Raw genomic sequence first — 27,709 nt, 5'->3', positions numbered from 1 at the left:
CGGAAGAAGAGCGCGGAATATGCACGGTGCCCCGCCCAGCTGCCCTGTAGGCAAACCCTTATTCCAAGAGACGGCGACAGTTTGAAATAATAGTAATACTAAAGTTTTCTTGCCAGGAAATCACCACCATCATATTTTATAACGGGCATGCCTTTATTTCAAATCATTCCAGTGCACATGTAAAGCATCGGCTCCGGTTTGGAAACTTTTACGCGGGGGCAAGAGATCAAGTGGGATGCGCATGTGGCTTCCGTCGCTGCTGCTGCTGCGAGCTTGATGGTTGGCCAGCTGGGCCGGCCGGGCGTGGAGGGCACGAAGGGTGGGTGGGGGAGGAGAACGAGAAATTACTGAATGAGATTTCTCGGTCTCTTCCAAGAGATTAAAGCGGCTAAAACCCCTTCATAAAAAAAGGAGAGAGGAGCAAGCCGGCCTGGAGGGGGCGGCGAGCGCCTGCTGCGAGCCACGTGCTCGCTCCCGTTCCAGCGCGACTCCCGCGCGTCCCTCCCCGCCCTCCACGCTTGGAGGCGCTTGAATGAGCTGCACGTGGCGCTGCCCCCATTCAAGACTTGCCTCCCTGCGGACGCCCTTAATCGGGGCGAGTAATCAAGCTCCACTTCCGGGATTTAAAACAAGAGATAATCCTGGGCCGAGCTGTCCCTGTCCGCTTTCACTGGAGATGAGGGAGCGGGGGGTGGGGCGGGGGAGGGAAAAGGAGGAGGAGGTGGGGCCGCCTGCCTGCCTGGGTCCCTCTCTCCGATTGTCAATGGCGAGCCCCCCTCCCCGCCCTACACTCCCCCTGGAGCGGCTTGGGGGGGGAGGAGGGAGGGAAGAGATTGAGCAAGGGCAGCGCGGCTGCTCCGGCTCCCTCCTCCGCCGTAAGGCGCTTACCTCGTGGCAGATGTCGCCAGGCTCCCAGCCAGCTCGGATCCAGTCGGTGGGAGGCGAGCCGCGAGCCGCCAGACTCCGGGGAAGCCCCCTGTCCTCGGGAGTAGGGAAGCGCAGCGCAGCGCGCCCGGGTCTTTTTCCCGCCTTGCAAGGCCTGTTTGGCGCGCCGCGAGGGGAGCCTCCCTGCCTGCTCGCCGGCCCCAGGCACCTCCCCCTGGGCTGGAGCCCGGCCAGGACTAGTCCCGCAGCTGGGATCGAACGGGCGGCGGCGGGACGGAGCGGGTCTTGCGGGGCTTCCCCGCTTTGGACGCGAAGGAGCCAGAAGCAAAACCCAAACCCCTCGCCGATTCTGCTGCTTTTCCTCTTCCCGCCCCGCTCCTCCTCCGCCCGCCTTTCCGTTTGGTTCGCTCGCCGCCTCCCGCGATCCCGATGGCGAAGATCCGGGTGTCTTACGAGTACACCGAAGCCGAGGACAAGAGCATCCGGCTGGGCTTGTTCCTTATCGCCACGGGCATCGTGTCTCTCTTCATCCTGGGCTTCTGCTGGCTCAACCCGGCCCTGCAGGACCTGCAGGGCAAAGCGGCCAACTGCACGGTGGTGTCGGTGCAGCAGGTCGGCGAGCTCTTCGAGTGCACTTTCACGTGCGGCGCCGACTGCAAGGGCACCGCGCTCTACCCCTGCCTCCAGATCTACGTCAACAACTCCGAGTCCGACGCCCGGGCGCTGCTTCACCAGGACGAGCACGAGCTGCTCGCTAACCCCAAGGTAAGCCCGGCGGAGGCGCAGCCCCGGAACCCTCCTCGGCAAGCGCTCCTCGCCAGCGGGAGCGCCCTCTGGGCACGTGCAGAGGGCAACCCGCTGAAAGCTTGGGACCCAGGGGGAAAGGTTGGGGGGGGGGCGAACGGGAGTGATTTGAACAGGGGCGCGTTGGGGGTTTGAGAAAGGAAGCCCCGTTACTCGCCGGCCCGATCCGCCAGGGGATCCGCAGAAAGGTCCACAGGCGGGATTCGTGCCCTAGTCCTGGAGTTGGGCGAGTGTAAGCAGGCGCAGCCTGTTGCGCCTCCGTGCGTCCCCAGGTGTGTCCACTGGACTCTGCGGGCAACGATCGACTCTCGGAGCAAGAAAGAGGGTCAGGAGGCTCCGGGGATGTTCCGGGACTCGAGACAGCTGGCAACTCTTGAGGATTCGTCAGTGCCGGAGAAGCTTGCCAGGGATCTGTCCAACTGGCCGGGGACCCGAGTCCAGAGCGCAGCCCCGGAGCCCAGAACATCCTGTCCGTTCCATAGAATGAATTCAGGACCTCCTTCCCATTGGGCCGCCCACGCTCTAGAAGTCGCCCGCTCCAGTAGGAAGCCGGAGCTCCGGTTCTTTTCAGAGTAGCCGGAGGCGCAGCGAGCGCAGCTTTGGAAAGTTTGCGCCGTTGCCCTTTTGCGCTGGTGAGGATGTCTTTCCTCACTGCGCCTCCTTCCCGCTTTCCTGATTGTGATCGCTGCAGGAACATGTGGTATAACGGGGTTCCTGAGAGTGTGCAGAGCGCTGTTACTTACAGAGCTGTTCTGCCCTCTCATTACACCTCACGGGTAAGGAAGGTTGCCCAATACTGGCATGTTGTAGTGGTTAGAGTGCCTCAAATCCCTATTGTGTGGCAAAGCTCACCGGGTGACCTTGGGACATCCGTTCTTTCTTACCGCATAGCCTCCCTCACAGGGTTGTTGTTGTGGGGATAAATTTCAAGGGGAGGGTACATTCGCCACCCTGGGCTCCTTAGGGTTTGAACCACAAGTGATGTTAAACAAGTGCATTGGCATTGCTTGTATCTTTTTAAAACTGTAAATAGCTGCAGGGGTGGAGTGTGTGTGTGATCGGACCTGGGACCCATGAGCATGCAGGTTTGAATCCTCCTTGCAGCACCATGGTCCTGATGCAAATTGTCCCCCCCCCCACCTGAAGCTTCTATTTGCCACAGGAGGAATATTACTGTTGTTGTTGTTTAGTCGTGCCCGACTCTTTGTGACCCCATGGACCAGAGCATGCCAGGCACTCCTGCCTTCCACTGCCTCCCGCAGTTTGGTCAAACTCATGCTGGTAGCTTCGAGAACACTGTCCAACCATCTCTTCCTCTGTCGTCCCCTTCTCCTTGTGCCCTCCATCTTTCCCAACATCAGGGTCTTTTCCAGGGAGTCTTCCCTTCTCATGAGGTGGCCAAAGTATTGGAGCCTCAGCTTCAGGATCTGTCCTTCCAGTGAGCACTCAGGGCTGATTTCCTTAAGATTGGAGAGGTTTGATCTTCTTGCAGTCCATGGGACTCTCAAGAGTCTCCTCCAACACCATAATTCAAAAGCATCAATTCTTTGGCGATCAGCCTTCTTTATGGTCCAGCTCTCACTTCCATACATCACTACTGGGAAAACCATAGCTTTAACTATACGGACCTTTGTTGGCAAGGTGATGTCCCTGCTTTTTAAGATTCTGTCTAGGTTTGTCATTGCTTTTCTCCAAAGAAGCAGGCGGAAGTAGGAATATTACTATTGCTACTTAAAACCTTGTGAAGTAAGGTGTTGGTGTTCCTATTTCACAGATCGGAAAACTGAGCTGGGTGAAGTAAATTGCCCACTGTTCTCTTTGTATAGTGTGAATGTTCAAATTTCCCCCCATAAATCATTTCTGTTCTTGTTCTTTCACCTCTTCTTGGCAGTGGATGTGCCTGCTAAGGGTTTGGCATTAAAGTAGGCCTGGATTTGGAGGGGAATCTGGGCAGAACCTGATTTAAAAGGAAAGGAGATTTCTAATTAATTTCAGGGAAGGAGCCAAAAATTGATTGATCGTTGCCTGAGGCACTGGAATCTATTAGAAGTAGTGGAGGCAACCGTGACAGGCTTGGGCCATGTCCACTGAGATGCAGATATCTCACTTAAACGTATTTGTATCCCCCCCCCCGCCCCCAGTTGCAATAAAGGGATTAAGCTGCAAGCAGAAAGTCCCCAGTTCAGATTTCATCTCTGCCCCGAGCTCCCTAGGTAGCCATTGGGGAACCACTTCCCATCTGAAATATGAGAGGTGTTTATACAGATTTACCTTGCAGGGTTTGGCGTGTAGATCACCTGCTTTACTCTCCCCCCACCCCAATTTTTTAATCACACACTACGCAGAGGTAAGCCAAGGTTTGGCTCTTAGTGTGTCATTTGAACCTGGGCTTGCAGTTAAACTCTCTCCTTGCTAACCACGAGCTCTAGCCAAGAACAAATCCTAACTACAATCCCATCCCTGGATGACACACTAAGCCAAACCTTGGCTTGGCTGGTGTGCTGCACTGAGTTAAAAGGACCAGGGAGGAGCAAAATGGGTGTGATCTCCTCACGGGGAGTCCGCGCATTTGCACTGACCTATGGTTTGGCTTTGCTCTATGTGCAAACATGGGCAGCGTACACGAAGCACCTTGAGCACTTGACTATCCAAATGTTGGGTGGTGCCACTATTGCAATTTTTTGTTGTTGCACTTTTATCCACTTGCAGTTCAAGTAGGTAGGTTCACTTGGACTCTTTGAGTCACTGCATCCAGCTGCAAACTCCCAGCTGCTTGAACGTATACCCAAAAGGCAGCTGCAACCTGTAGCCTGTAACAGTGGCCTGACAAAGTTTCCTATATGAGGCATATGTTTCCAAATTTCCACCTCACATTTTCTGGGGGTACACTTACAGTTGTTCTCATCAGGCCTGTAAACCCAGTGTGCAAGTTGGGGGGTTTTATTTTAAAAAAACCACACAGCAATGTGGCTCTGTTTTGTAGGAGAGACGAAGAACATCCTGCAATTTATGTGCGCTAATGAAATCCAGATAATGCCTTGAGATTCTTACTTGCACCATCTTTTTCTTTAGTAGTGGCAATTTAAAAGTGTGACTGGTTTCTTTCTTTTCCTCGGGTGGCGAAAGCTCTCTGTCCATTATTCATTGCAAAAGTTGTAGATGGCAAATGAATTGCTCTTGCTTTTTTTAAAAAAAGTATGGTGGCTAAAGCAATAAAAAGGTGGGTGGCAGAATCATGGCTACTCCTGAGGCAACCTCTAAAATAAATGGATAGCTATCTCCTCCTGTATCCACCTCAAGCATCAGATTAAATGGGCTATTGGTTTTGAAGGTTCATGCTACAGTAAGCGCGTTAGATGGGCAGTGAAGGTGTGTCCACTTTCCTAGTACTTCTGCTCTTATAAGCTAACTCTGGCTATTCGTCTTCACCTCTGATCTGCCTCTAAGAATTCTCAAAATGCAGGATCAGGTCCACCGGTAGGTCTTGGAAACATCCAAGGTAGTTGCTGTGATTTTTAAGAGCAGTGAAGCAGAGGCTGTCACTACTAGGAAAATAAGGACAAGATAGTGCTATCCTTTCATTCCATGCATACAGCCTGACCGGACTGACAGCTGAAACTTCCTATCAACCCTGGCATTGGGACAGTGTCCTCCACTGCAGTTGGGGACAGCTGGCAAATTTAGGGTGTGCAAGGCAGGGCATGCGGCATGCACAGCACCTGTACTGCAACACCATGCTCACTGGTTCCTGCTCAAACAATAGCTATAATGTAGCAATGTAGCACCAGTATGCATCAGCTGAGTGGGCAATCTTTGCACATGTACAATGTCTGCTGGAAGTGCGTGACCTCCTTCCTTGGTCAGGGGCCTTTCCCAACAGTGTTATCTGTGATGCGTTGCGAGAAGGCGACTAGGCAACATGGCCAGCCAACTGTTTTGTTCTGCTCCCCAGGAAGAGATCACTGAACAAGGCAGGTTGAGTTCTTTCAGCACCAAGGAGAGCTCCTAGTGAGCAACTTTCTCCATTGAAGGCTGGAGGTGAATTGAGACCTTCTGAGTGTCTGCTGCCAATTCCACCTCTTCTGTGCACTGCCCTTTTTGTTGAAGAACTGCAGTTCTTGAAAGGCCAACCTTCTGACCCGAAGACTGATGCTTCTCCTTTGCTGCATGGGCTCTCACCTGGTGCACTTTCTGGGAGACAGTCAGTTCCTTGGGCCCAGAGAAGTGCCTACGAGGGTCCTAGCTCTGCTTCTACAGACTCTGGTGCTATGGGATGTGGTTCGGCAGGTGCCTGTCTGCCAGCCTCGTGTTCAGAGCTAGGAACCTGGTCCAGCTCCTCAACTGGTGGCGCTATAGCTTCTGACTCAGTGGCTTGGTCACTGCTGGTCTCTAGGGTCATGACACCAACTCATGCCATCAACAAGCAAACATTGCCACTGCCAAGTCACCAGCTTAGGAAGATAGAAAGGGCCAAGGAAGCTCAAGAGAAATGGCTCCAGGGGCAGGGGCATGCTACTTGTCCCAGTATCTGCTGCCCGAGGTGGCTACCTCACTCTGCTTAAAGGTAGGACCTGATATGATGTAAAATAAGAAACATATTGTTCCTTGTGGTAGTTGAGCTATAAGTAAAAAAAAACCAAAGTCTTGACTGGGTTTGTCATCATCCCTTTTGTTTTCTCTTGTTCTTTAGCTTTGACCTTGCTGCCTGCCTGCATCTACCATCATCCCCTCCCTTTCCTTTCCTCTCCTCCTTCTTGCCCTCGTTCACTTACATCATTGCTGCGTTCCCTTGTGGCACAGACATATTTTAAGCAGGTTCAGAAAATGGAAAAACACCTATTGTGCTTAGGAACATCAGAAGCTGCTTCATTCCAAGTCAAACCATTGTTCCATCTGACTTACTGTCTATACTGATGAGAGCGACCTGCCAGCGTTGGAGAATGAACAGGGAAAGGTGTGGTGTGAGAATCTAGAAGAAAGATGCTAGTCATCTTGTGACTAGTAGCTCATGGCTTCGTCTTATTGTTTGGGTAGCTCTGGAAGAATGGCTTAGAATGGCTGTTCTCCTGCGACAACCATGTTTCACATGCATCCTCAAAGTGATACTAAGAAGATGCCCCATTATCATTTAAAAAGATGCTATGAAGTTTTGGGTGGGTTCTTTTGTCCCTTATATTTGGCTCAAATCTGAAAGTTCCTTATTTAAATGCTGGGAAGAGTGTATTGTGATTGATTGTGGTGTCTTACAGCACCAAGCTGCTCATAAGCGTGATGTCCTGAATGAAAAGAAACTGCTGAGCAGAATCAAGTATGGATATAAATGGCTGTTAGGACTTTTGAGCATAAAAAGTCAAAAACTTTACAGTGGTACCTTGGGTTACATACGCTTCAGGTTACATACGCTTCAGGTTACAGACTCCGCTAACCCAGAAATAGTAGCTCGGGTTAAGAACTTTGCTTCAGGATGGGAACAGAAATTGCACAGCAGCAGCGCAGTGGCAGTGGCAGACCCCATTAGCTAAAGTGGTGCTTCAGGTTAAGAACAGTTTCAGGTTAAGAACGGACCTCCGGAATGAATTAAGTTTTTAACCTGAGGTACCACTGTACAGTGCAGGGCAGAGGAGGAAAGAGAAAACCAGTTGTTCCGTGGTGCAGCAAAGCTTAGCTGTGGTTACAGGGCTGGACATACCATGAGGCAACATGAAGCTGGGCAGAAGTTTCTCAAGAGACTGTCAACTCACTTCCTTCCCCTAGTCGAGGTATCTGATTGCATACTTTGAGAAGCAGCTTGCTGGAGTAGATGGATCTTTAGTTTGACCCAGCACAGCTATTCTTATGTTGCTTGCATGTCTCTTTAAAAAAAGTGAGCTCCACTTTTTAAGCAGGGTTACCATCCTGCCTTTTTAACTTCAGGTGCAAATGGGTCTAAGATCAGCAGCAAGTTGATAGACTGGGCCAAGCTGAGGGGTGCTGGCTGGCTGAGGGCTGGGGAGTTGCTGGACATTGTTCAGCATGTGCTCTTGCCAACACACACCTGAGGGGAAGCCTGGTGAACTGAAATGGACAAAGAGATGAGAAGAAAGGGGAGAAAATGAATTCAATAAATAAACTGCGGAAATAAGAGAGAGCCTGAAAAACAATGGTCATTAACTGGAACTGGAGGCATCTCCAAGTGGAACAGGAAGCACAATCGAGGCTTAGTTTCCTCAATATCTGTTGTTTCTGTAGCTCCCACTTTGATGCTTCAGACTTTATGTTCAAGACTCATGAAACTGGGCAAAGGGGACCTGCAACTAGTTGAGCTTCTCATTGCCCATGAGTTAGTGTTTCTTGTATCGGGAGAGGGTGACTTCAGAGCTAGGGGATTGTAAAACTTTTGTCTACTGGTAAACTCTAGTTAACTACTCTGTGTCCAACTTTCCTCGCCTCACAGAGGCCTCCCATTTACCAGCAGGCTTTGAAGATGTATTTTTCTATTGGCAGAGCTCGGCCTCTGTTTTTACAGCCTGGAACATTTCAGATCATCACACCTTAGAGGAGCATATGTAGGTTTTCAGCCCATGGGCCACAACATGCCAAGGACCACATGCCATTGGTTAAGTGAGGCCGGGGGCAGAAGTTGGTGGAGCAATGCATGTAAATGTTACCTTGCTGCAGTAGGGGAGCTTCTACCCACACACTCACCCGCCCCTCTCTATCCTCTACCTAGGCAAGCAAAAGGCCTTATCAGAGTTCAGAGACACATTCCAGACCAGTGTTCGAAACTAGGCAGGCGCCAGGTGCATTTTGCTACTGGCACAGGTCCAACTGTGACCGCGTGGAGATTTCTGGGTGACAGGTTGGTGACCGCAGTTTGAAGAACCTCTGCCTTAGTCCATAGTTAATACCACTTCCATTTCCCCTATGTGGGTTTCTCCTTCTTGCATACTGGGACAAGTGAGTTGCTGTAAGAACAAGCTACAGTCAAGCAATGTGGTTGAGATCACAGAATCAAACAGCTGCAGCGTTGGAACTGATCCCAAGGGCCATGTAGTCCAACCCTCTGGCTAATAGACAATATGTTGTGGTGACCGTAACCTAGGTTTAAGGTGCCATTTGGTACCTTGCTTATATATCTGAGTTTCTAACACTGTCAGATGGGTAAGAGCACTCAGAGTGGAAAGCTGGAACAGTGAGGGCTGGGGCCTGGGGCAAGGGGCTTGGGGCGGATTCTGATGACCAGATAGAGAGGCTTGGCAGGACATGTTCAGCCCCCAGGCTTGAAGTTCCCACCATGTATGTATTTTCATCAGCCTGCCATGCTTCTGTAGAATTCTCATTCCATTGCTTGCTCGAGGATAGCTGATCTTCATTTTACATGTTGTTATTGTCTGGATTCTAGTAGAGCTGTTTTACTCCTCTGTGCGTTTCTCACTCTGTTCAGGTGCATTGTACCCTTCAAAGCCGTTGCCGCTGTGTTTTTGTTTTGTTTGTTGCTAATGAGGGAGGAGGTAGAGAATAAGAAGCATCTTTCTTGGTTGAGGGGGGAAAACAAAGAAGGCACAATGTGGATGCAACAGAGGTTGCGTCCTTTGGTTGCATGGCAACCAAATTTTGCTTCTTTCCCAACTGGATATGCAAGATGAAGAAGGCAAGTGGGAAACCAAAGGAGAGGGGGAAATGGAGCAGCAAGGCTGGAGGGGCAGAATTGGCAAGAGTGTAGGGTAGGGGAGGGTTTTGAGGTCAAACCACCTCCAAAAGTGGAGGTATAAAATAGCCATCAGAGTTGGTAGTCATTATCATCCATGAACAAGCTTTCCCCCCAATTTTTCCCCTTAAGTTCTCAGTTCATGGGCACTCACTTGCAAAAGCATTGAGTTTCTAACAACAATACAAGATTTGGGAAGCAAGTGACCCATAGATATCCCATCCAGTCCCCCCACCTCATTCTGCTTGGAATACAAAAAAACCAAACAAACATGGACAAGCTATTATTTTAATTAACTGAACATTACTAAAATGTCTATTTGTGCTACAGTGAGAATTAATGCCTTTAAACAAAATTAGAGACACCATAATATTTACTTTGGAAATAGACACCATTTCTTGGTGGACGGTGCCTTCTGAGCATTGCTATTAATTCAAATGTGCGTGCCTTTCTGCCCGCCTGCTGTTTAGAATGGATAAAGCACTAACTCTGATTGCTTTGTGAAGTATTAGGTTTTCAGGATGGCTTCTATGATAGCTCACGGTGATCCAGGAACAGAAAAGAAAGCAATTAAAGTAGATTTTTTCCAATTTACTTGCTTTACTACAGGTGAAAGGAGTCAATGTTGCCTAATCCCACTCTAGTTGCAGGCAGAAGACACACCCACCCTTTTTAAAGGAGGCTCAAATCTGCACCACAATGTTCACATCACCATCCATATTAGCCATGCCTACATCTGTGTATAAATCTCCTTTCCAGGATCAAGAAAAATGTACAACTGACGCTCGGGTTGCGAACGTGATCCGTGCGGGGTGCACGTTCGCAACCTGTGTCTGCGCATGCGCGGGTTGCGATTCGGTGCTTCTGTGCATGTGCAAAGCACAATTTAGTGCTTCTGCGCATGCGCGACCCGTTCCACATAACCCGTTCCGGTGCTTCCGGGTTTCGGCGGTCCATAGCCCGAAAAAACGCAACCTGAAGTGGCTGTAACCCAAGGTACGACTGTATCCAGAATTTAAGGAGCAATTAAGTAAATACTGCCTTATAATTAACAACTTGCCTGGTAGCCATTGGTGATCAGGAATCCCATGCAGGTGAGTGAGCAAGGTGGAGGGAGCAAGATGGATCTTTCCACCCAGTCCACTTGGTTTCCAGGCTAGCCGTGAGGAAGGAAAGTCCCTTTCTTCATGACAAGCATGGAAACTGGACAGGTTGATGGAAGTGGAACAGATTGCTCTGTTTCTCCTCTGCAAGTCTACTTGCTAGAAGACTACTTGGTTTGCATTTCCATGCTGGCTGCAGCAGAGGGAGGCTTTGTCCCCCCCCCACCCCCGCCCCAAGCTAGTAACTTTTGTGGGCTTATTTACAAGGCTGAGTAACTTGTTACCATTGATGGGATCCAGAAGGCTGCATGTGGCATTGCCCTCCTTTGCCCATGTCAACATCCTTCTTAACAATCCTTCTTAAATTGTGGCATGCAGAACTCCAGGTGGGATATCAGAACAGAAAAGGTTTGTTTCCTCCATTGCCACTTGCCTTTTCCCTTCTCTGTTAGCCTCCAGTATCCCCACTCAGCACAAATGGGAAGCCTACAGGTTCCTGGTGTGCAGTAGATGAATTATTTGACATGGGTTGCTCATATTCTCCTTTTGGGCTATTGAAGACATGTGACATAGTATTTTACTTATTTACAAAATAAAAATAAATAAATACATTTGCTTACCTGTCTTCCTTTTTGTGCATTGAACTTGAGCCACAACTCGCCAGGCTTTGTCTCAGAATCTGCTTTTGTTGCTAGGTACATACAGATAAAAGGTAAAGGACTCTTGGACAGTTGAGTCCAGTCAAAGGCGACTCTGGGGTTGCGGCGCTCATCTCGCTTTCAGGCCGAGGGAGCCGGCGTTTGTCTACAGACAGCTTTCCGGGTCATGTGACCAGCATGACTAAACCGCTTCTGGTGCAATGGAACACCGTGACAGAAACCAAAGTGCACGGAAACACTGTTGACTTTCCTGCCGCAACAGTACCTATTTATCTACTTGCACTGGCGTGCTTTCGAACTGCTAGGTTGGTAGGAACTGGGACAGAGCAACGGGAGTTCACTCTGTCACAGGGATTCAAACCGCTGACCTTCTGATTGGCAAGCCCAAGAGGCTCAGTGGTTTAGACCAGAGCGCCACCCACATCTCGCCATAATGTACATATATCGGCCCTTATATAGAGAGTGTTTCCTTCACTACTGGTCCCATCGCACCTGAGGTTGTGGATATGGACTTTGAGGTCTGAGTATATCTGCAGGTTGTTTTTTTTTTTTTTTTTTTAGAAATAAGTGCTACCTAAAACAGCTCCGAAAAGGATTCAGAACAGAATAGGCTAACCTGTGAGGACACAAGAGACCCTTCTTATCGACTGCTGATTCATGTTGTGCTCTGGGGGACTCGTTGGGAGTATACAGCTAAATTTGGGAGTGCACGACTTTGAACATCTTCCCCAGACCTGAAATGGCAATTTTATTAGTGTGCTGTCTTTCAGGCTCTTCCGGTCTGTTCTATGGCCACAGTAGCTTTTAATTAACTCACAGGGGTGTTGTGAGGGTTACTTATTGTTTGTACCGAAACTCCTGAAGAGTTGCTTTTTGGTGCTTAATCATCAAGCAACAAAATGTTAAGCTAAAGGAAGAAATTGAGAATAACTATGCAACCAAGATTAAAACTTTACTGAAGTTATTTATGTGTGTGTCTATTAGCTATGAGAGGCAAGAGGAATTTGGGGTGGAGTTGCGGGGAGAGAGAGAGAGAAGCAGGAGTTCAAAGAAGGAACACAGTAAAATATTGTATAATTGAGGGATATAAAAGGTGGTTGATCACCTGGAAAGAGAAAGCTAGGGACCTTCTTGTCATCCTGGTTTATGAACCCATTTCAACTTTGTTTGTCCCTGGACACAGCTGCATGCTTTTCTGCCGGAGATATTCCAATTTTCCCAATTTCTTTTTCATTCCATTTGGTTTTTTAACTGTCTCATGCCTTTCTATATTATTGTACCCAAGGCAGTTTATAACCCATGGAAATGTCAAAATATACAACCCCAAAATACATTGCCATTCTGTAACAATTCAGAATACGACTGAAAAGGAACAATTAAGGAAATTCAAGGATTTGTTTTGCTTATAATATTACAAAATGATTGTCAACAAAATATCAGTGAATGATAAATAAAAAAAATCACCCCAAATATTACAATAAATGGTAAATTAAATTAAAAGCAGCCATGACAATATCAGCAGAAATATAACATACACAGACTGGCCTTGTCTGTTTTGTTAGCTGAGTGAGGCATTGGGAAGCTCCAAGACCTTCAGTATTAGTTGTAAAATATATATATATCAAAAAAACTGGCCGACCATTAGAGAGGACCTGTCTCTGTTGTGTTTTGTGTGCTGTGCTTTAAAGGGTAAAGGTAAAGGGACCCCTGACCATTAGGTCCAGTCGTGACCGACTCTGGGGTTGCGGCGCTCATCTCACTTTATTGGTCGAGGGAGCCGGTGTGCAGCTTCCGGTTCATGTGGCCGGCATGACTAAGCCGCTACTGGCGAATCAGAGCAGCGCACGGAAACACCGTTTTACCATCCCGTCTGAGTGGTACCTATTTATCTACTTGCACTTGATGTGCTTTTGAACTGCTAGGTTGGCAGGAGCAGGGACCGAGCAACGGGAGCTCACCCCGTCGCGTGGATTCGAACCACCGACCTTCTGATCGGCAAGTCCTAGGCTCTGTGGTTTAACCCACAGCGCCACCCGCGTCCCGTGCTGTGCTTTAGCTAGTTCCAAATCTAATGAAATGAGTACTGAGCAGGGTTGCCTTTCTCAGTAAATCAAGACGACTCTTGATCTCAGTGTCGTGGGTTCAAGCCCCAAGTTGAGCAAAAGATTCCTGCATTGCAGGGGGTTGGACTAGATGACCCTCGTGGTCCCTTCCAACTCTGCAGTTCTGTGATTCTGACATCTTTCATTGCTGTTGTTACTTTTAGTGCAGCTGTCCTATGATTACACACTCACTTCTATACTTAGGGCTGCTCTGGCGTTTCCAGCTTATGAAAACATTGCAGGGTATTAGGGGTTTAAGTCCCTAGCTGCATAGAACAGTTCAAGTATTTTTGTTTTTTTAACAATCCTGAAAACCTTTTGAACCACTGTCCTTTTGATGATCTGTAGAGTTTCATTCTTTTATGCTGCAGGTGTTTAAGCACCTTGAGATAACCTAATTTTTATCTTCTTAGCAATCCCGCCTTGATGTTGCACATCAAAACGAAGGAATGCAAAGGTTCCGAATTATACTAATAAGGACATATGTCAGTGTTAAAAGTTGTAAGAGACAGCCTAAGGGCAGAGGAATCCACTGTCCCGTTAAGCACATTGTTCATAATTAAGTAAAAAATATATAAAAGGCACCCAGTCGCAATTGGGGTCCATGATTCCCATTTAACATGAGCCCTTTTGGGTTAAGGCCCAGATATAGTGCAGGTGTGGTGAAACTTTGGCCCTCCAGATGTTGCTGGCCAATGGCTATGGTTGCTAGGGTTGATGGCAGTTGTTAGTTCAGCAACATCAGTAAAGGCCAGGTCTTCCCATACCAGTGTTAGTAGTTGTGTGAGTTGATCCTGAAATGTACAGAATAGCATCAAAGAGGCTCAGAAATGGACTGCTATAATTTTTTTGTGTTGCTACATGAAGGTTGGTTGTGAATAGCCAAGAGTGAGTATGTCGTATGTATGAACTTGAAAATATCTTTTTAGCATGGACTACTGGATGTTTCTAATACGCTTGGAGAAATGTTCGCCCTTTTGGTTGGCGGTGTTTTTAATTAATTGGATGAGACTAAGTACATAATAGAGGGTATATTTGTTTAGGTAAGTAAATTCTTCGGGCATAATTTTAACTAAACAAACGCTGGAAGAATTGCATAGAGGAGATACATTTTGATTATTTTACGGATCCCTAAAAAAACCACCCAGCCATATCCAAAAGTCCTCATACGTTGCATAATCAATCTCTTTTGAACTGGGTAGTAACATATGTGGGGTGGTATGTCAACAGAGACGTTAAAAGAACGGTTTAGTGGGATAACAATAGTGAGTTCCTATGGGTATTTTTCAAAACTTTAAAAGCATAAAAGGTATCAGGATAAATCCATGCAAATCATGCATTTCCTGAACAAGAGTGTATACCAGCTGGTGGCTGCAAGAATCAAACCATATTGATTTGCAACTAAAAAGACCAATCTTTAGTCGGTTCAGTCCCCCCACTCCACACCTTTTGTATTAGGGTTGAGGTGATTTGGTAAACACTATTTCTTTGGATTTCAAAAAAAAGCTTTTGACATAGTTGTGGCGTTTGCCCTGCTAGGTCTGTGACATCATACTGGGTTCATAAGGAAAGGGTTAACTAATTGTAAAATGACTAACCAATAGGAACCCAAGGGGAGGAGTTAGAGTTGTTAAGAAGTCAGTCTGGAGTTAGAGAAGGAGAGGATAAGTCCGTGGGTTGGGATAGTCTGATGTGAGAGAGTGAGAGAATCTGTTAAGAGGAGTCAGTCAAACAGTTGAGATAATCAGTCAGAAGGTATTAGAAAGGTATAGGCTGGTAAAGAAACTAAAGTTAAGAAACTGACAAGAATATTACCTGAGAAACCATAAACTTGTTAATACTTATAAAATAAACTTGTTTATTTGGTTCAATTTTAACAACTGTCTGGACTCAGTGTGTACCTGAGAGTAACAGGTTGGTGGCAGCGGAGAAGTGAGCACAGTGGTGGCACAGGGATCAATAGACCGTTAAACGTCCAGAGACCCTGTGTGATCGCCACAGAAGTGTCTTGCCAAGTCCCTCACCAATGACTTCTGAGGTTATGCTCACCCCAGATAATGTATGTCAAGTTAAATAGTGCCAGTTCTAATACAGATCCTTGGGCATCTCAGTGCTTACTTCTCTCTGTTGTGAAAACTGACAGTTCAATGTCTCTGCACTTCCTGTTGTTTAACCACTTGTCTGCAAGAGATCTATTTAAATCATTTATATCCTTCTTCTAGTAAAATAAAATCCAGGATGGCTTATAAAAGTGAACAATAAGGATAAGGTGCGCACTTTTGTTTTGCAATGATGTGATTCTGCTCAATCAGTGCTTCTGCCGTATATTCGATATGCCAATTTTGGGCCAGCTTGAGTAGATCTCTCCATTAAAACAAAAATCCAAATCCTGTTGATGTTTTCCAGGGAATTGTTGCAGAACTTGTGTCCTCCAACGTCTACAATTACCAATTACACATAATCAACACACCTCGGCTGGTTTGCGGGTCAGGGCAAAGTGGCTAAGAAAGTTCTGGCTAAGGCAGTTAAGGATTCTCATGAGAATTCATCAGAGGAACCCATGGAAAAATTGATGAAATCTAGATTAGAATACAAGATTCGCCTATCCTGGCTAGCTTATTTACCACTATAAACAACCACCCTCCGGATGGAAAATGGGTATCACTTTCCCGATATATAAGGAAGGTGATCATTCCTATCAGCTAGCTAGCTTGTTAGGCATATATGCACATTATTTGATCATTCACCACTTCATTTGTCATCGTTTGACACTTGACAACTTGCCTCTGATGGAGCAGGCACCATTGAAAAGTGTTTGAGGCTGACACTGGGATTGGGTGATACGAAAGCTCAATCCATGCTCTTAGATCTGTGGCAACACATTTGCACACGGAAATCAAGTGATGTACATGCATCTGTGAATCTGCATCGTGTTTCCCTAGACATGCCTTTGATGATGTATTCTATGTCGTGCAACCAGATGCGTTGTAATTATTCAAAAAAAACCCTACCGTACAATGAATAAGTTAATTGTTGGTGCATCCCCCCACCCATGTTAAAAGATGACTCTTCTGCCCCCCTCCTGTTTTACTTCTCAGTAGGGTTATCTGCCATCTACTAAACCAATAGCTATGGGGAGGGGCAGAATGTGTACTTTAGTCTCATGAGTACTTCCTACACAATAAAACCAAATTAGCTGCCATTTGAAATCTTCCCCAAACACTTCTTGGAGCTGTAAAAATATTTTTTTTCCAGTTTCTATAGTATCACAGTCTGATTTAGATTTATAATACCCAGTAAGTCTATTCCTGCACTAGCAAGTGCCACAAATGCGAAAGAAACATAACTCTCTCCCCCAAGAGTGTGACTGCTGGATCCATAACAGTTGTCATCTTGGAGGAAATCAGAATACCTTGATGCAGCCCTCAACTTGTTTTGGTTCTTAAAGGATTAGGCCAGGTAAGGTGGAGTAAAGCCTAAAATATAACTGTATCTATCTGTAGTTATAACTATATATATATTCTGTTGGCTTAAAACAGCCTCAGCCCATCTGCTTTGTGGATCTTGTTTTGAAGATAAATTAATTAAATTACATCATTGTGGCCTTCTTCTGGTTCCTTATGTAGCAGTCTATATTTTTAATCCATGCCGAAGACTGACAGCTTAAGAGACTTGGGACAAGAGTAACTGTGTTTGAACCTTATGCCTTTCTTGCCACTGATTTCATTAACAAAGACCCAGTTCAGAATTTGTCTGTCTGTCTGTCTGTCTTTGGCAAGCTGCAGGTTGCTTGTTAGAGCCCAGGGGTGAGGGAAGGATGTGGGTGAGGGACGAGGGCCATAGATCACCATCATCAGAGCTTGTGATCTGCATGAAGGAGGTTGCAAGTTCAATTGCCACCACCTGGAGCTAATAAATATATTTGGGTTCTAGCTGGGAAAGACATCTGTCTGAGGCCATGGAATGTCAAACTAGACATGGTAGGCTAGATGGATTTGGTCTAAGGGTCTTCAGGTGAACTTGAGTGCCTGCGGTGGGAATCTGTGCCCATGTTGATGAATATTCATTCCTTTGAAACACTTTGTTGGTACTATATGTATAAAGATGGAGAGCACCAACCACTAGGCCTGGAGAACAGGTGGAGTTCTAACCAGCTGCCTGCTTGGAAAAGAGTATGACATTGAGATTGGTTTATAATGTTTGTGCTCAGAAACTTCAGTCTCACTCTGCCTGGGATCCACCTCTACGTGGACAGATCTCTGAATTCTGTTTTTGAAGTGTAGCCTGTGCTACCCATAATTCACTTAGTTATTATTTCTGGTGCTCTGGAAGAGGCAGCAGCAGCAGCCAAGATATCCTTAATATTTATGGTTAGCAATGAACTAAACACCATCCTCGTGATAAACCGAGCTGGGTGGGAGCTTTAATCTCCTTGCACTTCATTGCACCTTAATCTTCTTTGCTTGTCTCTGAATCGAGTCATACCTCCATGCTTGTTGTGTGCCAGTGGCTGACTTCATCACATTGCTCACTAAATTATAACACTGCATAAGGATTTTGTACACGCATATATCTGTATTTTCTTTTATTTCCAGTTTCAAAGTCATAGATTTTGATTAGAGATAAAACAGCAAGTAATCCTCTGTTTTTTAAACGTGCAGAATGACAGATTTATTCTGTTATGCATGCGTTCCTTTTATGTAACTTATCTAAAATTAGAGGTTAGACCCACCCACTTTGAGTTAGACCATTGAACATTCAGTAACAATTGCTAAACAGCAACAGTATTCAGTTAAACCTCCGGCTTGTCTTTTTGCCCAGTCCTGAAACATATGCTTTCGTTTTAATTATAAAAACTATTGAGGCATGTCCAAAGAGAATTGAAGTCTTTACTTGTTGCAAGCGAAAATGATGCCATCTTAATGCCATTTATTTCAACAGTGTTCGTATATCCCTCCCTGCAAAAGAGAAAACCAGAAGAACACTGAAAATGTAAAGCTCTGGCAGGTTTACTGGGAAGATGAAGTTGGCTCTCAGCCTTTCACGTGCTACTTTAATCAACACCTCAGGTGAGTATCTTGGCTTATCTGCTGTCAGGGTCTAGGGTTGGATCTAGACGCATCAAAGAAGCGTTTCCGTTAAATGCGTTGCAAACTTTGTATGAGAAATCGGGTGAGCGAAAACGGAACTCCACAGCGCCATCTGGTGTCACAAGTGTTAGAATGCATAAACAATGCGTATAAAGCATTTTTTCTTTGCTCATGTAGCAGAGTCCCAGCAGGGCTCTGGCAAGTTTGGGGCGGAGGCAGTGGGGTGGGAGGTTGACCAAGGAGAGGGGTTGTGTGCCACACACGAGGCAGGAGCCAAGGCGAAGGGAATCGGGGTCTGAGCAGTCAGAGATGGAGATCGGGGCTCAGGACCTGTCGGAAGCGGGGGAAGAGGAAGAATTCATATGTGCTGTTTATGCGTTCAGGTGAGGGACAGGCTGGTCAAATACCCTAGAACCCTTCTATGCAGCAGAAGTCTCAGGTTGTGCGCACGAACCCATCAGACGAGGGTACATAAGCTGGGGAAGGGGGAGGTATGGTCCCAGTGTTGCTTCAACTGCTCTGCCAGGCAAGGCACAAACCTGGAAAAGTTAATGCCAGCTACGTAGACTCCAGAAGTCTGTGTATCTGGTGCACCTGAGGAGCTGCTCCAAATGTGTGTGCTTGTCCCACCCCCCAAGAATTTAACTATCAGCCATTTGCTTTCTTTGGCTGTGTTGCGCAAGACACCTGCTAGTTTATATACATCGGGTCTGACTGGAAAAGAAATTCCAGGATTCAAGCTAAGATATAACTGTACAGTGGTACCTCGGGTTACAGACGCTTCACGTTACAGACTCCGCTAACCCAGAAATAGTACCTCAGGTTAAGAACTTTGCTTCAGGATGAGAACAGAAATCGTGCAGTGGCAGCGGGAGGCCCCATTAGCTAAAGTGGTGCCTCAGGTTAAGAACAGTTTCAGGTTAAGAATGGACCTCCAGAACGAATTAAGTTCTTAACCTGAGGTACCACTGTATAGCAAACTTGACACCCTGTTTGGGCATTCAGTTTACTTGTGCGTAAAGACCAGAAGCTGTACGCTGGCTCCCTTGGCCAATAAAGCGAGATGAGCACCGCAACCCCAGAGTCGTCCACGAGTGTAACTAATGGTCAGGGGTCCCTTTACCTTTAAGGAACAGGAGCATGTAATTGTCACCCAGAGTGAATCTACACACGGGGGGGGGGGGACCCCTGTTATTTATAACCAAAGTCCGAAATTAAATCATTATAACAAAAGTTTTTTTAAAAATGCTAAAGAAAAGTTTTGTGGTCTCTGGTGCCATGCTTGTCTCTGGTGTTGCATGTTTATAATGCATTCATTCAAATCGCTGGTTTGTTTGTTTTTTTTACTAATGTAGCTGAGTTCCCTGTTTATAGACTTCTGTAAGTCTGAGGCCAGAGATCTGATGTGGCAGCTTCTTCTGCTCATGGAGTTCCTCCGGCGGTTTAGAAAACCCTGGAAAAATCAGGTTCTTCATGAGGCGGCTCCCCTCTTCCAACCTCTCATACTCAAGGAGGGCTGTAAATGGTGCGAAATGTGATGTGCTGAAGGGCGTGGGGCTTAGCAACAAGTCTCTGCTGCCTTTTGTGTACTCTCTTACACGAGGGTAAACTGAATGCCCAAATAGGGCCACAGTCTTGCTGGTCACTAATGAATAAACGTTTGAAGTTAGAATTATTATTATTATTATTTTGTAGTACAGGCCCTACTATTCAGTTAAAAATTTACAAGCTGGCTTCCAGTATTTTATTTTATTTTTAATTCTTACTTTATTTAAGGTAGTTATAGAACACTTAATTCCAATAGTTCCTAAGCAGCAAACATAAAAATTGTAGAAAGCGTACGCTTTTCAACTGTAAAAGCAGAAATCTTCCTTAAAATGCCTGCTGAAAAAGAAAGATCTTTGACAGGCACTTGAGGTTCAACAGGAAGGGGGACCCATCTAATCATAGCCTGGAGGGAGCTCATGGTATCCATTGCTTCTGGTGGATATAATAATAATAATAATAATAATAATAATAATAATAATAATTGTCATTCCAAGAAGGCTTCCTATAGTCTTTCCTGTCCAGCACAATCCAACAACTGGCATGGATGCGCAATGTCAGTCCAGAACCCAAGGATGCATGCAACTCCTGATTGTCGCCTACAAAGCATTCCCAAGAAATCTTTTTTAAGGAACTGTTATCTAATGTGGCACCGGTTGAGTTCTGCTGGTGCAATGGGACTTCTTCTCTTCTCATGTGCCCCCTAGACACTGTTCTGGAGGGTTCCCCCACCCCCCCCAGAGGTGATTTTGAGAGCATGTGAGGGGACTGGAGGCCCAGGAGAGGAACAATAAGCTTCCTGGTGTGCACAGAAGTCTGTTGCACCAGAGGAGATGCAGTGTTGGATATGGTCCAAACACTATCCTGAGTAAAATGGGTTCTATATATGTAGACTGCAATAAGAAAAGGGAATCTTATGCATGCTGCATAAGAAAAAAAACCGCCTCCTATTTCATCTTGACCCAAAACAAACTGAGATTGTGATATTCTGCAATTGGTGCTTTAATTTGCTTGGGATTTTTTGTCCGTTGGATCTCCTCCAAGTTGGATCCCTCCTATGGGATATAAACAGATAAATATTATAAATTCCATTTTGTGTGGGAGAAGGGCTTTTTGTCCATTTGAATAGCAGCCCATTTTCTGTAGGCTGGATTTGATGGGCTGGCTTTGCAGCCATTCATCCCATCACTAAAAGACAGCCTACATGCAGGTTTCCTGTCCTACGCTCCTTTGCAACATTACATGGTGACCTTGAGGGCTGCTCTTTGTTAATATTGGAGCTGTCTTCCTCTCCTTCTGTTTCTAACTTGGCATTCCCTAGTTAGGAAGCAAGTTAGGTAATCAGTCCAATGAGGCTGAAGTGAGACAGAGGGTTAAAGCTGGTCTCTTTTATATCTCATGAACAGCACCTTGAATTGGCCTGGAAACCAGTGCAGACACTGAAGAACAGCAGTAACTAGCGTGAATTGAATTGAATTTCTTTGGCAGCAGAAGCTTCCAAACCTTCATCAAGCAGCCCCATGCCCACTTCATTACAGTAGTATATTGCCACAATTACATAAATAAATAGGAGCTGAATTTTGAGCATGACTTGAAAAGTTGGGAGTCAGTTTATCAGCAGTTGGTGGAAAGTTATTCTGCTTAGTAACTACAGTCATATCCATTCGGTTCAGCAGCAACAGAAGCCTGTAAACCAGAACTTAATTGGGAAGGCTAAACACCCTTTGTTGTTGTTGTTGTTTAGTCGTTCAGTCATGTCCGACTCTTTGTGACCCCATGGACCAGAGGACGCCAGGCCCTCCTGTCTTCCACTGCCTCCCACAGTTTGGTCAGACTCATGTTGGTAGCTTCAAGAACACCAACCATCTCCTCCTCTGGCGTCCCCTTCTCCTTGTGCCCTCAATCTTTCCCAGCATCAGGGTCTTTTCCAGGGAGTCTTCTCTTCTCATGAGGTGGCCAAAGTATTGGAGCCTCAGCTTCAGGATCTGCCCTTCCAGTGAGCACTCAGGGCTGATTCCCTTCAGAATGGAGAGGTTTGAATAACTCAGAGAAGCTATGAGCTATGCCATGCAGAGCCACCCAAGATCGACAGGTCATAGAGGAGAGTTTTGACTAAACGTGATCCACCTGGAGCAGGAACTGGCAAGCCACTCCAGTATCCCTGCCAAGAAAACTCCATGGACAAAACACCCTTGAAAACCATCATTCCTAGGTCAGAAGAACTGCTGGACACCATGATTTCTGCCTTTGTAATTTAGCTTCAGTTTCATTCTGTTTCCGTTTCGATACCCAGTACAGCACACTGCTTCTTTGGCAGTGTTTATCAGTCCACTTCCCCAAGAGGGTGGCAAAAAAATGAGCATCAAGAGCCCTTTCAGATGTTGCTCATCTCTAAAGACCAGGAGCAGAGAGGGGAACAATGCTGAAAGAGAATGCCAACAATAAGCAGCACCTGTTAGGTTGTGCTGACTCACTGCACCAGCCTTAATTACTTTCACCATCAGCAAAGCTGTAATTGATTGCATGACACTCCAGGTTTGTTTTCTCTCGAAATGTTTGTATTTTATTTTAATGAACTTAAATTTTATTGGCAAATGCATTGGCAAAGCTTGGGCGTTTTAGCATTTTCCCTCCAGCCATGTTTCCCTTTAGTGATCATGCTGGAGCTTGTAAAAAGAAGGGAGAAGGAAGTTCATCACTAAAAATGCATTAGCAGCAGTCCAGTGGACACCCCTACAAAGCCATTCGGTGTAACTGATGTCCTTTCTTGCTAGAGACAGAAACGCGGGTTTGGAAGGTTCGACTTGGAGGCAGGGCCAGGCTAGGCATGCAGTTTAACAGATGGAAAACAACATTGCAAAGATTGATGGGGGAAAGCCTAGTTTATTTCTTGTGTTTTCTATTTTGTTGAGAGCTGAGGACTCTCAGCCTAGGGGCCAAATTATTATTATTATTATTATTATTATTATTATTATTATTATTATTATTATTATTATTATATTTATTTATACATACCCCACCCATCTGGCTGGATTTCCCCAGCCACTCTGGGTGGCTTCCAACAAAAGATTAAAAATACATTAAAACGTCAGTCATTAAAAACTTCCCTAAACAGGGCTGCCTTCAGATGTCTTCTAAATGTCAGATAGTTGTTTATTTCCTTGACATCTGAAGGGAGGGCATTCCACAGGGCGGGCGCCACTACCGAGAAAGCCCTCTGTCTGATTCCCTGTAACCTCACTTCTCGCAGTGAGGGAACCGCCAGAAGGCCCTTGGAGCTGGACCTCAGTGTCTGGATTGAACGATGGGGGTGGAGATGCTCCTTCAGGTATATTCGGCCGAGGCTGTTTAGGGCTTTAAAGGTCAGCACCAACATTTTGAATTATGCTCAGAAATGTACTGGGAGCCAATGTAGGTATTTCAAGACCGGTGTTATGTGATCTTGGCGGCCCCTCCTAGTCACCAGTCTAGTCACCAGTTAAATATCTGTTAAACCAGATATTTAAACCAGATATTATTATTATCCTAACATCCTGTATGTGCAAAACCCGTGTTAGATGTCCCAGCTTGTACTCTCAGCTTTACCATCATTGATAATGTCAGATTGCACAGCAAAATACAATTTTTGGACCACTGTCAAAAGCCGCAGGTGCACAAGCTTTAAGAGATGATGCCTCCTGGAGCAGTAGGACAACTGTGTGGGCTAGCTTAAGATCACAAGAATTAATGCGCTGGATCAAACCCAAGACCTGCCAAGGCCACATCCGCACCATACATTTAAAGCACTGTGACACTACTTTATGCAGTCATGGCTTCTCCTAAAGAATTGTGGGAGCTGTAGTTTATTAAGGGTGCTGAGAGTTGCTAGGAGACCCCTATTCCTGGGGCTTTTTTTCAGCTGGAACTCACCGGATCTCAGTTCTGGCAGCACCTCTCAGGTGGGCGCCATTGCCATTCTAAGAGAAAAAGGAAGGTGTTCATGGTGAGTTCCGGCACCTCTTTCTCTAGAAAAATAGCACTGCCTGTTCCCCTCACAGAATTACAATTCTCAGAGTGGCCTAATAGTCATGAACTCTGAAGCCTTGTAGCTCTGTAAGGAGAACAGGGACCTCTCAGGCCCCTTAATAAACTACAGCTCCCTTAATTCTTTGGGAGAAGCTGTGATTATTCAAAGCTGGTATCATAGCACTTTAAAAGTATGGTGTGAATGCGGCCGCTGTACAGCCACCTGTTCCTAACCGTTGTGTACCAGATACCTACGGGAAGCCCATAAGTAAGACATGAGGAAAGAGTGCTCTCCTCAGCAACTCCTCAGCAGTGGGTGTTAGAGGCTAACAGCGTCTGAGGCTGAAGGTAGTTCACACACAGACATCATGCCTAGTAGCCATTAGTAGACTTAACCACCACAAATTCATCTAATCCTCTTTAAAAGCCACCTGAATTGTTGACCGTAGCTACATCTTGGAGGAAATGTCATCATTTTAACCATGGGCTGTGTGAATAAGTACTTCACTTTGTCCGGAATCTTCCAACAGTCAGCCTTCTTGGATGACCCTACCTTCTAGTATTACAAGAGATGGAGGAGTCTCTCCACGCCACACATGGCTCTCTGATCCCACACTCACCTTTTTTCCTAAACCCAAACAGCCCAAATTGCTGTAACTTTGCTGTGTTACTGCAATTGGCTGGGAACCGGTGTGGGTCTCACTGTACTCCCTACTAAGCATCTCGTTGAAGAGTGAGATTCTGTTTGCTCAAGGAAAGTTGTTTGCCAGGTGTTGACTTTGCCTCTCTCCCCCCCCCCCCACTTTTTAATACTGCAAGCAATTAGCATGGCAGTTTGGGGGCTGTGCATATATCCTCACCTATTGTGCTGAAATAAGTTTATTGTTTATTTTCCATTGTGACTTGGCAGCTGTACCCTTTATCCTGTGCCAGGAGAAAGTGCTATACACAAATATTTGATTAGGATTCAGTAAATGAAAGCATGTAATAGACCGATGACTATCTGAGGATCACTAGTTTGCACCCTGGGGGTCATCCATCTTGGAATAATTACTTGCTGGCGGAGGACTTACTGTTACGAGACTGTTCTGCTTTAGAGCATCTGTTAGGCTTTGCTTTGTCCTCGTAGTTTGATCTCTCCTCTTTGGAGTGGCAACCAAATCCAGATTGAAACCGGGACCCCATGCTGAAAAGATCATGCTGTGCAAGACAATCTGTCTTTGAATGCATTTCATTTATGTAACAGAATTAAGGAAGTGAGTGGAGTCTTACAGGGGTGGGGCAGGCTAAAGAAGAGGGCCAGTGAGCTGCAATCAAGAGAGATCTGCAAAGCTGCATGAGGATGTTGATGACTCGGAAAGGCACTCTGGCCCAGAATTCTAGGAGTGCAAGACTGCCCATGAAGTTCCTCTCAGAGAAGTTTCCCCGTTCACAGGAAACAGCCCCATTGCCTGAATGGTCCAGGTGTTCATGGAACTGTTGCTTTCAGGGAAGTGAATGGATAAACCTTTACAGGTGCGGGTGCTTCACCTGCGCATCAGAGCACCCACACTCCCAAGAAATTATGTGCTAATGTTGTTGTTGATGTTTAGTCGTTTAGTCACGTCCAACTCTTCGCGACCCCATGGACCAGAGCACGCCAGGCACTCCTGTCTTCCCCTGTCTCCCGCAGTTTGGTCAAATTCATGCTGGTAGCTTCGAGAACACTATCTTACATTCCAGGTTCCTATGCAATATTTTTCTTTACAGCATTGGACTTTCCTTTCGCTTCCAGGCATATCCGCAACTGAGCGACCTTTCGGCTTTGGCTCAGCCGCTTCATCAGCTCTGAATCTACTTGTACTTGTCCTCCGCTCTTCCTCAGTAGCATGTTGGATGCATTCTGACCTGAGGGGCTCATCTTCCAGCGTCATAACTTTTATATGCCTGTTGTCTTTGTCCATGGAGTTTTCTTGGCAGGGATCCTGGAGTGGCTTGCCGGTTCCTGCTCCAGGTGGATCACGTTTGGTCAAAACTCTCCACTATGACCTGATCATCTTGGGTGCCCTGCACGGCATAGTTCATAGCTTCTCTGAGTTATTCAAGCCCCTTCGCCACAGCAAGGCAGTGATCCATGAAGGGGATGTGCTAATGTAGATATCTTCAAATGTAGTATATGTCATATAAACCGATTGGTGATGCGGTCTAAATATTACCCCATGGGAGCTCCAACTCACCTGCTTCATTGCATTTATGGGAAAGAGACAAAATACACAGTGTTTTGGGGGATTGGCAGTGCCCCTGGAAGGCTAGTGGGCTCAGTCTGCTGGAGACTTGCAAAACGTTCTGTCTGGAAGCGCCCTAAGTGTTCACAAGAACACAAGTCAGATTCCGTTGTTGTGCTGGAGACTTGCAAAACGTTCTGTCTGGAAGCGCCCTAAGTGTTCACAAGAACACAAGTCAGATTCCGTTGTTGTGCTCTTTTCCAAAGCACTTTTTACAACCTAGGGATACAAATCAATAAGGTGTCCTACCCTAGGGAAACCCATTAACCATCACTATTGGCTGGGCACGAGGAGCTGGCCTCACTGTGGGTTTGTGTTGCCACCTTTGGTTCACGCAGCAAGCTGGTTGCTGGTCTTTTTTCAATTCCCCAGTTTGAGGCAGATGCTTAGACACATAAATCAACTCAGATGGCATAATTCAAGATTTGAGATAATAACTGTTGTCCATGTATCCTGTATCTCACAGTTTTCCCCACTTGCATAGTTAACTATTATTGGCTTAATTTAAAGGAAAGATGTTTGGATATATTTTTGAAAATTAAAATATTTTTGTATATCCCAACACCTATGCACTTATTGAAAATGTTACGCAGTCTGAAGTTGTTGTGTAATGTTTCTCTGAGTCATTTTCAAATGGGGAAAACTCTAGAATTTCTCTTTCCAGTTAATATTTGCCATGCACCATGGTGGTAATTTGTAGAACTTCTTGTAGTTCCTCTTCTTTTTATTGTTTGACTTTATTTACAGGGTGGAATCCCACTAATCGGATGGTCCTGCAGGTTGAAGCACTGGAGATAATGTTTACCAATTTCCACTGCAGGCCTCACCCATTTAAAAATCTACTCTGGGTGTCTTGGTTTTTCTGCCCTGCTTCCCTCGCTTCCTTCCTCCTGTAATTCTGCCTTTCCTATTGCAGACCGGACGACGTACTGTTACGACGCACACACGACGAGTCGGTTCTTTTGCACTGCTTCCTTTGGCCGGTGGTGACGTTCTTGGTTGGGGTCCTCATTGTGGTCCTCACCATATGTGCAAAGAGCTTGGCTGTCAAAGCAGAAGCGATAAAGAAAAGGAAGCACTCCTAAGTGGTTCACTTTCCTTGGACGAAAGCGGAGGGGATTTTGTAGGAGGAGTGTCAGCAGTGCCAAATGCAATTGACAGGCACTCCTGTGGCGCTTCCCAGCGATGCCCGTTCCCAGTGTATTGCCAGCTGCTGGTCTTGCTGATGCCTGAAGATTACTCTTAGGTTGACCACGCTGCGAATTGTTAGCTAGCTGCTTCTGCCACTAAAGAAAGCAAAATGTGTCTATTCCAAAAAAAAATGATCCTAAGCTGCACCAAACTGGCTGTACTGCATTTTATGAAATCTGAACGATGGCTCTTCACTCCAGGTCTTTTGATGGACTGAAGGACAGTTTCTTGGGGGGAGGACACCCCCCCCAAAGTGTGGTTGACTTCATCTTAGCAAAACGATCTTTCTTACCATTATTATTTAGTATTGAATATTTATTATTTCCTTTCTCATAGACTGTATTTCTGAAATATTAAAAAGTGGTTGGTTTTTA

At 46.0% G+C, this 27,709-nt stretch overlaps 1 protein-coding gene across 1 annotated transcript; it reads left to right on the top strand.

The window, feature by feature from the left end:
* The first annotated feature begins 307 nt into the window (after window positions 1-307).
* KCNMB4 (potassium calcium-activated channel subfamily M regulatory beta subunit 4) lies at window positions 308-27,709 on the top strand. The gene is made up of 3 exons (XM_083463774.1): window positions 308-1,650; window positions 18,182-18,309; window positions 27,061-27,709. Exons 1-3 carry the CDS (start codon window positions 1,315-1,317, stop codon window positions 27,227-27,229), a joined length of 633 nt encoding a protein of 210 aa, XP_083319900.1. The 5' UTR covers window positions 308-1,314; the 3' UTR covers window positions 27,230-27,709.

This window comes from Podarcis liolepis, assembly GCF_965112155.1.
Source record: "Podarcis liolepis genome assembly, chromosome: 10".
Classification (NCBI taxonomy): Eukaryota; Metazoa; Chordata; class Lepidosauria; order Squamata; family Lacertidae; genus Podarcis; species Podarcis liolepis.
Note: the sequence above shows the minus strand (reverse complement) of the source record. Positions and strands in the feature narration are given on the sequence as shown.

What these genes read in the sequence shown, in the direction of transcription:
- KCNMB4 (XM_083463774.1), top strand. Translation starts at nt 1,315, where the DNA reads ATGGCGAAGATCCGGGTGTCTTACGAGTACACCGAAGCCGAGGACAAG. An exon ending in AGCTGCTCGCTAACCCCAAG is followed by an intron (nt 1,651 to 18,181) that starts GTAAGCCCGGCG and finishes TTATTTCAACAG; the next exon opens with TGTTCGTATATCCCTCCCTG. An exon ending in TACTTTAATCAACACCTCAG is followed by an intron (nt 18,310 to 27,060) that starts GTGAGTATCTTG and finishes TTCCTATTGCAG; the next exon opens with ACCGGACGACGTACTGTTAC.